A 13,182-nucleotide genomic window follows, 5' to 3' on the forward strand; every position below is an offset into this window, starting at 1 on the left:
ACTCACTGCTTTATGGCAGCCCCTGTGCATAGAGAACAGTGGACAGGATCCGACCCCATCATTTACGATACAGTGAGCGTCTGCTGTGACCTGGACGCGCCCCCTGGGCTATCCAGATCACAGCAGTGGGAGGAGATCAGCGCCATCATTGTGGAGCTCACAGCATCTGCTGTTTGCTCCACTATACCCCTGTCAACCGCCGGGATATGTGAGTACGGGCCGCCTATCCTATCCTCCCCTCCCCCCGTCACTGTCTCCGATGACACCCCATCCCTCCGCTCTCCCCAGCCCCAGCCCCCGCTCTGCCCAGGCTACTGCTACCGCCGAACCCTCCCCCCCGCCGTTACTGTCTCTGACACCCCCTCCCTTCGCTCTCCCCAGCCACTGCTCTGCCCGCTGCCGCTGCTGTGTGTGTGCCACTGCATGTGAGTACCGCCCCTGCTACCGCTGATACTCTCTGCACGGCTGTGTATCTAATCCTCTCCTGTGTGATAGTGTCTGCACGGCTGTGTGTCTAATCCTCTCCTGTGTGATGCTGTCTGCATGGCTGTGTATCTAATCCTCTCCTGTGTGATAGTGTCTGCACGGCTGTGTGTCTAATCCTCTCCTGTGTGATACTGTCTGCATGGCTGTGTATCTAATCCTATCCTGTGTGATACTGTCTGCACGGCTTTGTATCTAATCCTATCCTGTGTGATACTGTCTGCACGGCTTTGTATCTAATCCTATCCTGTGTGATACTGTCTGCACTGATGTGTATCTAATCCTATCATGTGTGATACTGTCTGCATGGCTGTGTATCTAATCCTATCCTGTGTGATACTGTCTGCACGGCTATGTTTCTAATCCTATCCTGTGTGATACTGTCTGCTAAGCAGTGTATCTAATCCTATCCTGTGGGGTACTGTCTGCACGGCTGTGTATCTCATCCTATCCTGTGTGATACTGTCTGCACGGCTGTATATCTAATCCTATCCTGTGTGATACTGTCTGCACGGCTGTATATCTAATATTATCCTGTGGGATACTGTCTGCAGAGCTGTGTATCTAATCCTGTCCTGGGTGATACTGTCTGCTGAGTTGTGCATCTAATCCTATTCTGTATGATACTGTCTGCACGGCTGTGTATCTAATCCTATCCTGTGTGATACTGTCTGCACGGCTGTGTATCCAATTCTATCCTGTGGGATACTGTCTGCACGGCTGTGTATCTAATCCTATCGTGTGATACTGTCTGCAGAGCTGTGTATCTAATCCTATCCTGTGTGATACTGTCTGCACGGCTGTATATCTAATCCTATCGTGTGATACTGTCTGCACGGCTGTGTTTCTAATCCTATCCTGTGTGATATTGTCTGCCCGGCTGTGTATCTAATCCTCTCCTGTGTGATACTGTCTGCTGAGCCGTGTATCTAATCCTATCCTGTGTGATACTGTCTGCACGGCTGTGTATCTAATCCTGTCCTGGGTGATACTGTCTGCTGAGCCATGTATCTAATCCTCTCCTGTGTGATACTGTCTGCTGATCCGTGTATCTAATCCTATCCTGTGTGATACTGTCTGCTGAGCTGTGTATCTAATCCTGTCCTGGGTGATACTGTCTGCACGGCTGTGTATCTAATCCTATCCTGTGTGATACTGTCTGCACGGGCACGGCTGTGTATCTAATCCTATCCTGTGTGATACTGTCTGCACGGCTTTGTATCTAATCCTATCCTGTGTGATACTGTCTGCACAACTGTGTATCTAATCCTGTCCTGGGTGATACTGTCTGCTGAGCTGTGTATCTAATCCTGTCCTGTGTGATACTGTCTGCACGGCTGTGTATCTAATCCTATCCTGTGTGATACTGTCTGCACGGCTGTGTATCTAATCCTATCCTGTGTGATACTGTCTGCACGGATTTGTATCTAATCCTATCCTGTGTGATACTGTCTGCACAACTGTGTATCTAATCCTTTCCTGTGTGATACTGTCTGCACTGATGTGTATCTAATCCTATCCTGTGTGATACTGTCTGCACGGCCGTGTATCTAATCCTATCCTGTGCGATACTGTCTGCTGAGCTGTGTATTTAATCCTGTCCTGGGTGATACTGTATTCTGAGCCGTGTATCTAATCCTATCCTGTGTGATACTGTCTGCTGAGCTGTGTATCTAATCCTGTCCTGGGTGATACTGTCTGCTGAGCCGTGTATCTAATCCTATCCTGTGTGATACTGTCTGCTGAGCTGTGTATCTAATCCTGTCCTGTGTGATACTGTCTGCACGGCTGTGTATCTAATCCTATCGTGTAATACTGTCTGCACGGCTGTGTATCTAATCCTTTCCTGTGTGATACTGTCTGCTGAGCCGTGTATCTAATCCTGTCCTGTGTGATACTGTCTGCACGGCTGTGTATCTAATCCTATCCTGTGTGATTCTGTCTGCACGGCTGTGTATCTAATCCTATCCTGTATGATACTGTCTGCACGGCTGTGTATCTAATCCTGTCCTGTGTGATACTGTCTGCACAGCTGTGTATCTAATCCTATCCTGTGTGATACTGTCTGCACGGATTTGTATCTAATCCTATCCTGTGTGATACTGTCTGCACAACTGTGTATCTAATCCTTTCCTGTGTGATACTGTCTGCACTGATGTGTATCTAATCCTATCCTGTGTGATACTGTCTGCACGGCTGTGTATCTAATCCTATCCTGTGTGATACTGTCTGCTGAGCCGTGTATCTAATCCTATCCTGTGTGATACTGTCTGCTGAGCTGTGTATTTAATCCTGTCCTGGGTGATACTGTATTCTGAGCCGTGTATCTAATCCTATCCTGTGTGATACTGTCTACTGAGCTGTGTATCTAATCCTGTCCTGGTTGATACTGTCTGCTGAGCCGTGTATCTAATCCTATCCTGTGTGATACTGTCTGCTGAGCTGTGTATCTAATCCTATCCTGTGTGATACTGTCTGCACGGCTGTGTATCTAATCCTCTCCTGTGTGATACTGTCTGCTGAGCAGTGTATCTAATCCTATCCTGTGTGATACTGTCTGCTGAGCTGTGTATCTAATCCTGTCCTGTGTGATACTGTCTGCACGGCTGTGTATCTAATCCTGTCCTGTATGATACTGTCTGCACGGCTGTGTATCTAATCCTATCGTGTAATACTGTCTACACGGCTGTGTATCTAATCCTATCCTGTGTGATACTGTCTGCACGGCTGTGTATCTAATCCTGTCCTGGGTGATACTGTCTGCACGGCTGTGTATCTAATCCTGTCCTGGGTGATACTGTCTGCACGGCTGTGTATCTAATACTTTCCTGTGTGATACTGTCTGCTGAGCCGTGTATCTAATCCTATCCTGTGTGATACTGTCTGCTGAGCTGTGTATCTAATCCTGTCCTGTGTGATACTGTCTGCACGGCTGTGTATCTAATCCTATCCTGTGTGATTCTGTCTGCACGGCTGTGTATCTAATCCTATCCTGTATGATACTGTCTGCACGGCTGTGTATCTAATCCTTTCCTGTGTGATACTGTCTGCTGAGCTGTGTATCTAATCCTATCCTGTGTGATACTGTCTACACGGCTGTGTATCTAATCCTATCCTGTGTGATACTGTCTGCACGGCTGTGTATCTAATCCTGTCCTGGGTGATACTGTCTGCACGGCTGTGTATCTAATCCTTTCCTGTGTGATACTGTCTGCTGAGCCGTGTATCTAATCCTATCGTGTAATACTGTCTACACGGCTGTGTATCTAATCCTATCCTGTGTGATACTGTCTGCACGGCTGTGTATCTAATCCTGTCCTGGGTGATACTGTCTGCACGGCTGTGTATCTAATCCTCTCCTGTGTGATACTGTCTGCTGAGCCGTGTATCTAATCCTATCCTGTGTGATACTGTCTGCACGGCTGTGTATCTAATCCTATCCTGTGTGATACTGTCTGCACGGCTGTGTATCTAATCCTATCCTGTATGATACTGTCTGCACGGCTGTGTATCTAATCCTTTCCTGTGTGATACTGTCTGCTGAGCCGTGTATCTAATCCTATCGTGTAATACTGTCTACACGGCTGTGTATCTAATCCTATCCTGTGTGATACTGTCTGCACGGCTGTGTATCTAATCCTATCCTGTATGATACTGTCTGCACGGCTGTGTATCTAATCCTTTCCTGTGTGATACTGTCTGCACGGCTGTGTATCTAATCCTATCGTGTAATACTGTCTACACGGCTGTGTATCTAATCCTATCCTGTGTGATACTGTCTGCACGGCTGTGTATCTAATCCTGTCCTGGGTGATACTGTCTGCACGGCTGTGTATCTAATCCTCTCCTGTGTGATACTGTCTGCTGAGCCGTGTATCTAATCCTATCCTGTGTGATACTGTCTGCACGGCTGTGTATCTAATCCTATCCTGTGTGATACTGTCTGCACGGCTGTGTATCTAATCCTATCCTGTATGATACTGTCTGCACGGCTGTGTATCTAATCCTATCCTGTGTGATACTGTCTGCTGAGCCGTGTATCTAATCCTATCGTGTAATACTGTCTACACGGCTGTGTATCTAATCCTATCCTGTGTGATACTGTCTGCACGGCTGTGTATCTAATCCTATCCTGTATGATACTGTCTGCACGGCTGTGTATCTAATCCTGTCCTGGGTGATACTGTCTGCTGAGCCGTGTATCTAATCCTATTCTGTGTGATACTGTCTGCTGAGCTGTGTATCTAATCCTATCCTGGGTGATACTCCTGCTGTCCTTGGTGACACTTTAGACATTTCTGGTCACCAACAAAATGGCTCTGCACTATGTCCCTACATGTCATTCTCTGTTATGTGTTGTAAACACTCAGATTAGGAGGGGGAAGCGTGCCATCACACACAGGAGAGCAGACTCCGCCCACTTTTACTGCAGCTGTAATGTGAGCTCTTTCTCCAGTTGGATTTCTGTAGGATTTCAGAAGCTGCTCCCCGTAGTGTTTAACAGTGGAAACAGTGGAAAATATCAAAAGTTTTAATTTTTTTTTTATCTGTTGCTCAATTAAAAAAAATAATATTTAAACAAAACATTAAAATATTTTTACTTCACATTTTTTCAGTTATTGAAATTTTTTTTTTTCTGACAATACCTTCCCTTTAAGAATTTTTTTAAAAAAGAAAAAATCACTAGAGACGTTTTATTGTCAAGTGTGTTCTGTCCCAAACGCTGCCTGTGCATTACTTGGCTCTATACCCAGTTTTCAGTACTCCAGGCTGTGATGTCCTCTTAAAGAACCCACAGGGACACGCACTGTTTCTTCTCCTCTCCCAGAAGGTAGAGAAAATATATAGGCCTAATTTATCATTGCTTTTATGTCTGCTTTCTGTCCAGTTTTGTTTGTTTTGCTCCTTTTTTGGGGAGTTCGCATCTAATTCATTGTTCTTTTTGAGCCTTTATTGTGGTACAGTCACCCCGTGGTGTAGTTTCAGGCATGGTCTATAAAAGTTGCGTCTGTTCCAACATTTTGAAAACGATGTGACTTTTTGGTCAAAAAGTCACTAAAATGGTTACTGACCCAGAAAAATCATGAATCGTGTCCTCCATTTTGATGAATTGGGCACAAAAACAAACAAACTAAAATATAAATGAGTCATATTTAGAGTCATATCTGTTCGTATGGGGTTCCTCTCGAAAATATCATCTTGCAAACTAGAGTATTGGAAAAAGTTAAGTACCCCATACTGCCATTGCCGTATGTGTTTTTTGTGACTTTTAAGTTGAAGATGTATTTACTTTACTAATAACTATAAGCTGGATTTCTCTTCTGTCCGTGTATAGGTCGCAGGACGACTTCACATTGAGGTGATGCGGGTTACTGGTGTTGTTCCTGAGTGTTTAGTTGGTGATGACTCATCTGAGAATTCTAGTGAAAGCGGAAGTTTTGAAATCATAGATAATAGTGGAGAAATAATCTACCGACCAAAAAGGCTGACATGCCGAGTGAGTATTTTATGTTATGTGAGATTAATTGATTGCTTATTAAAAAAAAAAAAGAACAGTTTAAGGATACGTGCCAACGATCAGGCTTCCTCATGTTCTGGACGCCGTGTAATTTCACTTGCGGAGACGCTAGTGTCCTGTGTGCCTTTTGTGCTCACAATCAAGATTCTGAGTGGAGCGTATTTTCGCTGCTTTCTCCCGCTCAGAACACTCGCGTTTCGGCAAGAATAAATTGACAAGCTGCAGCTTGAAAACCTTCGCCCAGGTCAGTTTATCCGGTGGCCATGAGATTTGATTAGAAGAGATAAGTAAGCCGCTGCTAGACACCTTTAAAACAGTTCTCCTATAATAAAATGACCCTCGTCACATGTCAGGACAGGTTGTACGCTGAAAAAGCATTGCTTTTGAGACCTGTATCTCAACGGACAGCATAGCTATAATGTATGAACACATACCTTTGTGAGTCGAGGAGAAGGGCTTTGAACTTAGAAGAAATACATCTTTTCCTTGGCTGTTGGGCTATGTGCGCACGTTGCGTACAGTCACTGCAAAAATTTCTGCAGCGATCTGAAGAGCACACTTGCGCTTCAAATCGCTGCAGAAAATGTCCGTAGTGAAAAAAAAAAAGCCGATTCCATGCGCTCTGCCTGCACCTCCTGCCATAGACAGAGCAGGGGCTGCCGGCAAAGCGCACGGAAGAAGTGACATGTCACTTCTTAGAACGCGCGCTTCGGGCAGCAGCCGAAGCGCTGCGCTCTAAGACGCCACGTGCGCACGGCCCCTGCACAATCTCCATAGATTATGCAGGGGACGCAGGACGCATGCAGTTACGCAACGTGCGCACATAGCCTTAGACTGTGCAGTACAGAGGACTGAGTTAGCCGAGAAGATTTATTTCATCTGATGCCACAGCCCTTCACCTCAAGTCATGGAACTATGTGTGCTTATAATGGCGTTCGGCTGTTAGTTGAGACACAGGTCTCAGGTTGCCTGTTTCTTCAGACTGCAGTCCATGAGAGAAAAAAATCAGACATGTTAAACTCCACATGCCTGATCAGTAGGGAGACTGTCCTGTCCATAGACTTTTGAATGCTTGCCAGCGCAACCGAAATTAGAGAGTTAAGCTGATGTTACGTAATGTGCATGTCAACCTTTATACATTTGTCTTGTGCTAGGTTAAAATAAAAGAAGCTACTGGCCTTCCATTGAACCTGTCAAACTTTGTATTCTGTCAATACACCTTCTGGGACCAGCCTGAACCCACAGTAGCGCCCCCAATGGTCAATCCAGATATGCCTTCACCCAGAAATAAAGAAGCTCAGTTTACAGTTAAATTTGCACATTCAAAGGTAATTCTCGATTTCTGTGCTTTATTGGAATAAGTTGTAAAACCTAAAGACTGTCTGATTCCACTCCTTATATTATAACTTTGCCTTGATATATGGTATTTTTCTTCCAGGATTATTTGGTCCATATAACAGAAGAATTTTTGGAGTTTATTTCTGAGGGTGCACTTGCCATTGAAGTCTGGGGACATAGATGTGCTGGAAATGGAAGATCTTTGTGGGAGATTGATTCTCTTCATGCAAAATCTAGAACACTGCGAGACAGGTTTGTAAGGAAGAAGCATAGTTCCACATGGTTCAACACATCATGTTTTTTCTGAAAAACAATTTTTTTTTTGTCCCATTTTGTCTCCAGATGGAATGAGGTGACTCGAAGAATAGAAATGTGGATCTCTATATATGAGCTAAATGAGAATGGCGAATACGTATCGGTGGAGATGCATCAGGCCAAGGATGTGAACACTGGGGGAGTGTTCCAGCTCAGACAGGTTAGCTTCCCTAGATTTTACCCAATTATTCTAATACATTGACCTTATTGTTTTTGGTATGTATATACAATTATTATTATTTCTTTTCTCAGGGTCATTCTCGGAGAGTCCAGGTGACTGTGAAAGCTGTGCAGAATTCTGGTACTTTACCTCTAATGGTAGAAGCCATCCTCTCCGTTTCAATTGGATGCATCACTGCCCGATCAACCAAGCTGCAGAGAGGATTGGATAGTTACCAGGTAACTAGTCAGTCAATGACCTGTACGAGTTTCAGGAGTTTTTAAAAACGGAAGATATTTAAGATGGCCCTTTAAAAGGAATCTGTCACCAAACTGGCCCTGAATTACTATAACATTTGATCTCGCTTTTAACCACTTCCAGTAAACCAGCAATCAACTTGTGATCTGCACGTTAATGAATCCTGTAGGAGTCCTCTGCACTGTGCATCAGAGCTTAGGAGTCCAGGGAATGCATTACAGTGCTGAGCACTGGCTGCCTGCCAACTTACTGATTTTGTAGGCCTAGAGAAAATTCCTGAATTGCTTTTTCCCATGAGAAAAGTGATTGCTCTTTTTAATTGACAGAATATTATTAAAAAAATTCTCATGAGTTGTTAGAGACCAAGCTTGCAACAGCCCCCCTTTCATCTCACCTCTAACTTCTTATACAACGTCACTTTGCTATGTACTTGAAGGAGCACACATACAGGACATTGCTGCCTTAGGTTAACTGATTTCTTAGAGAAAATGATAAGTTGGAGAAACCAAACAGAAAATAAATCACAGAAAAAGAAATTTACTCCTAAAATACGAAATTTACTGAGGTACAAAGTTAAAAGGTGAGGAATAAAAACGAAAAAACAAACTTTCTTTGTTGCTCCATTGGGAGACCCAGACAATAGCTTCTGCCTCTGGAGGCCACACAAAGTATTACACTTTAAAAAGTGTAACCCCTCCCCTCTGCCTATACACCCTCCCGTGGATCACGGGCTCCTCAGTTTTATGCTTTGTGTGGAAGGAGGCACACATCCACTCATGCATTCTCATACTTAGTTATGTCGGTTGGAAGAAAAGAGGACCCCCACGGGGCCCCCGGCATGTTCCCTTCTCACCCCACTATGTCGGCGGTGTTGTTAAGGTTGAGGTACCCATTGCGGGTACGGAGGCTGGAGCCACATGCCGTCTCCTTCACCATCCCTCATGCGGCTCTGGGAGAAGGGGGATCCTGAGCGGTCATCCATTTGCTGGGACCGTGCTCCATCCGCAGCCCCTGGTGGAACCCGCCGGACCGGAGCCTCTTCAACCTCAGGGACCGGGCCCTGCAACTTAAAGGTACTCTGTGTCCCCATAGGGGACTGTGCAGGGAGCGCACCTTCTTCCCGGAAGCCGCGGTAGTTGAAATTGAGGAGGCCGGTGGACTTCCGCGCCGACCGTGCCTGCTTGCCGGGCGCGGCCTCAAATTTAGTCCCCGGCTTCACCGCAGCCTAGTCGCGAAAATCCCGCCCCCGGGCCTGCCTGTCAGGGGTAAGGGCGGGATTACCGACATGACGTCGGATGTGAGGGCTGGAGCATCCTGCATGTCTTCCTCCCCCCTCACTGACCATTGTGGGGACCCCAGATTCCCGCTCTTTGCTGGCGCCGCCCTCGGCCCCACTCCTCCCCTGAGAGCTCCGGCGGCCATTTTCTGGCATTCTGCCGGTGGATGCTTCTCAGTGAACAGCTCTGCAGCTCCGGGGGATCCACGGCAGGGAATCTGGAGGACACACTCCGCTCGTTAGCGGTCGGTAAGCCACACCGGTCACCCGGTGCTGGTCCCCCTAGGGTGCCAGAATAGATACATATATATATATATATATATATATATATATATATATATATATATATATATATAAAATAGATATATATATCTGTTCGGTCAGGCTGTATACCCTTTTCCCATATACCCTCAGTGGTCACTCTCCTAGGAGACAACAGCATGTCGTCCACAAGGAGCAAAGCTACTAAGGCACAGGTTTTTTTCGCGGCCTGTACCTCTTGTGGGGTTATGTTACCTGCGGGTTCCACCTACCCTCACTGTGAGCAATGCTCGACTCCTGCCTCGCTTGCTCAGCCGGAGCCTCGGGCACTGGTGGGCCCCTCGGCTCATGTAGACCCCCCTGCTCCCCCTGAGCAGGCTGCAGGGACAGAGTCACCGGTGTTGGCCTCTTTTGCTGAGAGACTCTCTCAGTCACTTTCTCAATCCATTGCACTGTCTATGGACAAATGGTCTTCTAAACTCCTTGAGGCATTGCAGTCCAGACCGGACCTTCCACAGGCCCCGGCCCTTGTTAGCTCGTCTCCTCCAGGCCCCTCTCGGTCCGCGCCGCAGCGCGCTCCCAGGTTGGCCCCTAGGTCTCAGGCGGAGGACTCCTGCCCGGACCGCAGTCCCAGACCGGCTAAGCAGTCTCGCTGGGACTCTTCCCCGACTTCCTCACGCTGCTCGGGATCCCAGCTTGAGGACTCTCTGGAAGACGAGGCGGACGTGGGAGCTCAGGGCTCTGACCCTGACTTCGCCCTTAACCTTGATACACCTGAATACACCTGAGGGGGACGCCTTAGTAAATGATCTTATCTCGTCCATCAACCAGGTGTTGGATCTCTCACCCCCGCCTCCTCCTGTAGAGGAGTCGGCGTCTCAGCAGGAGAAACACCAGTTTCGGTTCCCCAAACGTACGCGCAATACGTTTTTTGATCACTCTAACTTCAGGGATGCTGTCCAGAAGCCCAGAGCGGTCCCGGACAAGCGCTTTGCTAAATGTCACACTGACACGCGTTACCCCTTTCCATCTGAAGTCGTTAAGGGTTGGGCTCACTGTCCCAAGGTGGATCCTCCAGTCTCCAGATTGGCTGCTAGGTCCGTTGTGTCTGTTGCAGATGGCTCATCCCTGAAGGATGCCACTGACAGACAGAGCTCTTGGTGAAGTCCATCTATGAGGCCACAGGCGCGTCTTTCGCCCCGGCCTTTGCAGTTGTGTGGGCTCTCCAAGCAATCTCGGCTTGTCTGACTGAGATTAATGCTGTCACACGGAATTCTGCTCCGCATGTTTCGTCTTTGACCTCTCAGGCGTCAGCCTTTTCGTCCTACGCCATGAACGCCGTCCTGGACTCCACTAGCCGTACGGCGGTAGCCTCTGCTAACTCCGTGGCAGTCCACAGGGCCATGTGGCTGCGCGAATGGAAAGCAGACTCGGCTTCCAAGAGGTTCTTAACCGGTTTGCCCTTTTCTGGCGACCGTTTGTTTGGCGAACGATTGGATGAGATTATTAAGGAATCCAAGGGAAAGGACTCCTCCTTACCACAGTCCAAACCTAAGAGAACTCAGCAGAGAAAAATCCAATCGAGGTTTCGGTCCTTTCGTCCCTCCACCAAGCCCCAATCCTCTTCGTCCAACAGGCCGGAGAAAGGCCAGAGGAACTCCTATGCGTGGTGGTCCAAGTCACGCCCCCAAAAGGCCGCAGGAGGCACTGCCTCCAAGACTGCCTCCTCATGACTCTCGGCCTCCCCTAGCCGCATCCTCGGTCGGTGGCAGGCTCTCCCGCTTTGGCGACGCCTGGTGGCCACATGTTCAAGACCGATGGGTGAGAGACATTCTGTCTCATGGTTACAGGATAGAGTTCAGCTCTCGTCCTGCGGCTCGTTTCTTCAGAACCTCTCCGCCCCCCGCTCAGGCCGACGCACTTTTTCAGGCGGTGGACGCTTTAAAGATAGAAGGAGTTGTGATCCCCGTTCCCCTTCAGGAACGTGGTCGCAGATTTTACTCCAACTTGTTCGTGGTGCCAAAAAAGGACGGATCATTCCGTCCCGTTCTGGACCTCAAGCTACTCAACAGACATGTGAGAACCAGACGGTTTCGGATGGAATCTCTCCGCTCGGTCATCGCCTCGATGTCACAAGGAGACTTCCTAGCATCGATCGAGATCAAGGATGCTTATCTCCATGTACCGATCGCACCCGAACATCGTTTCCTGCGTTTCGCCATCGGGGACGAACACCTTCAGTTCGTGGCATTGCCTTTCGGCCTGGCGACAGCCCCACGGGTTTTCACCAAAGTCATGGCATCCGTCGTGGCGGTCCTGCACTCTCAAGGCCACTCGGTGATCCCCTACTTGGACGATCTCCTAGTCAGGGCCCCTTCTCGGGTGGCGTGTCAACAAAGTCTAACCGTCGCTCTGGCGACTCTCCAGCAGTTTGGGTGAATCATCAACTTCCCGAAATCCAAGTTGACACCGACCCAATCACTGACTTACCTAGGGATGGAGTTTCATACCCAGCAAGCGTTAGTCAAGCTACCGAGCGACAAACAGCTTTCTCTGCAGGCAGGGGTGCAATCACTTCTTCGGAGTCAGTCACACCCCTTAAGGCGCCTCATGCACTTCCTGGGGAAGATGGTGGCAGCTATAGAGGCAGTCCCGTTCGCGCAATTCCATCTACGGCCACTCCAATGGGACATTCTCCGCAAATGGGACAAGAGTGCGGCTTCCCTCGACAAGAACGTCTCTCTTTCCCTTGCAACCAAAACATCACTTCAGTGGTGGCTCCTACCCACTTCTCTGTCGCGGGGAAAATCCTTCCTACCCCCAACCTGGGCTGTGGTCACCACGGACGCGAGCCTGTCAGGTTGGGGAGCGGTTTTTCTCCACCACAGGGCTCAAGGAACCTGGACTCCGATAGAATCATCCCTTCAGATCAATATCCTGGAGATAAGGGCAGTATATCTAGCCCTATTGGCTTTCCATCGGTGGCTGGAGGCCAGGCAGATCCGTATCCAGTCGGACAACGCCACTGCCGTCGCCTACATCAACCACCAAGGCGGCACTCGCAGTCTTCAAGCCTTCCAGGAAGTCCGACGGATTCTGCAGTGGGTGGAAGCCACAGGCTCCACCATCTCCGCAGTTCACATCCCGGGCGTAGAAAACTGGGAAGCAGATTTTCTCAGTCGTCAGGGCATGGACGCGGGGGAATGGTCTCTGCACCCAGACGTGTTTCGAGAGATCTGTCGCCGCTGGGGAACGCCGGACGTCGATCTCATGGCGTCACGGCACAACAACAAGGTCCCGGCCTTCATGGCACGGTCTCAGGATCACAGAGCTCTGGCGGCGGACGCGTTAGTCCAGGATTGGTCGCAGTTTCGACTGCCTTATGTGTTTCCCCCTCTGGCGATGCTGCCCAGAGTACTACGCAAGATCAGGTCCGACTGCCGTCGCGCCATTCTCGTCGCTCCAGACTGGCCGAGGCGGTCGTGGTATCCGGATCTGTGGCATCTCACGGTGGGTCAACCGTGTGCACTTCCAGACCGCCCAGACTTGCTGTCGCAATGCCCGTTTTTCCAT

The 13,182-nt window shown here is 48.5% G+C and overlaps 1 protein-coding gene across 6 annotated transcripts in view; it reads left to right on the top strand.

Annotated features, from left to right (window-relative positions):
* Window positions 1-13,182, top strand: part of KIF13A (kinesin family member 13A) — a 337,055-nt gene that overhangs the window by 252,746 nt on the left and 71,127 nt on the right. For all 6 annotated transcript variants that reach the window (XM_075314713.1, XM_075314715.1, XM_075314714.1 and 3 more), the window contains exons 21-25: window positions 5,819-5,980; window positions 7,156-7,329; window positions 7,440-7,591; window positions 7,682-7,814; window positions 7,907-8,053. In XM_075314713.1, coding sequence (XP_075170828.1) covers window positions 5,819-5,980; window positions 7,156-7,329; window positions 7,440-7,591; window positions 7,682-7,814; window positions 7,907-8,053 — 768 coding nt within the window. The remainder of the gene's footprint in view (window positions 1-5,818; window positions 5,981-7,155; window positions 7,330-7,439; window positions 7,592-7,681; window positions 7,815-7,906; window positions 8,054-13,182) is intronic.

The sequence above is a fragment of the Anomaloglossus baeobatrachus genome, chromosome 6 (assembly GCF_048569485.1).
Source record: "Anomaloglossus baeobatrachus isolate aAnoBae1 chromosome 6, aAnoBae1.hap1, whole genome shotgun sequence".
Lineage (NCBI taxonomy): Eukaryota > Metazoa > Chordata > Amphibia > Anura > Aromobatidae > Anomaloglossus > Anomaloglossus baeobatrachus.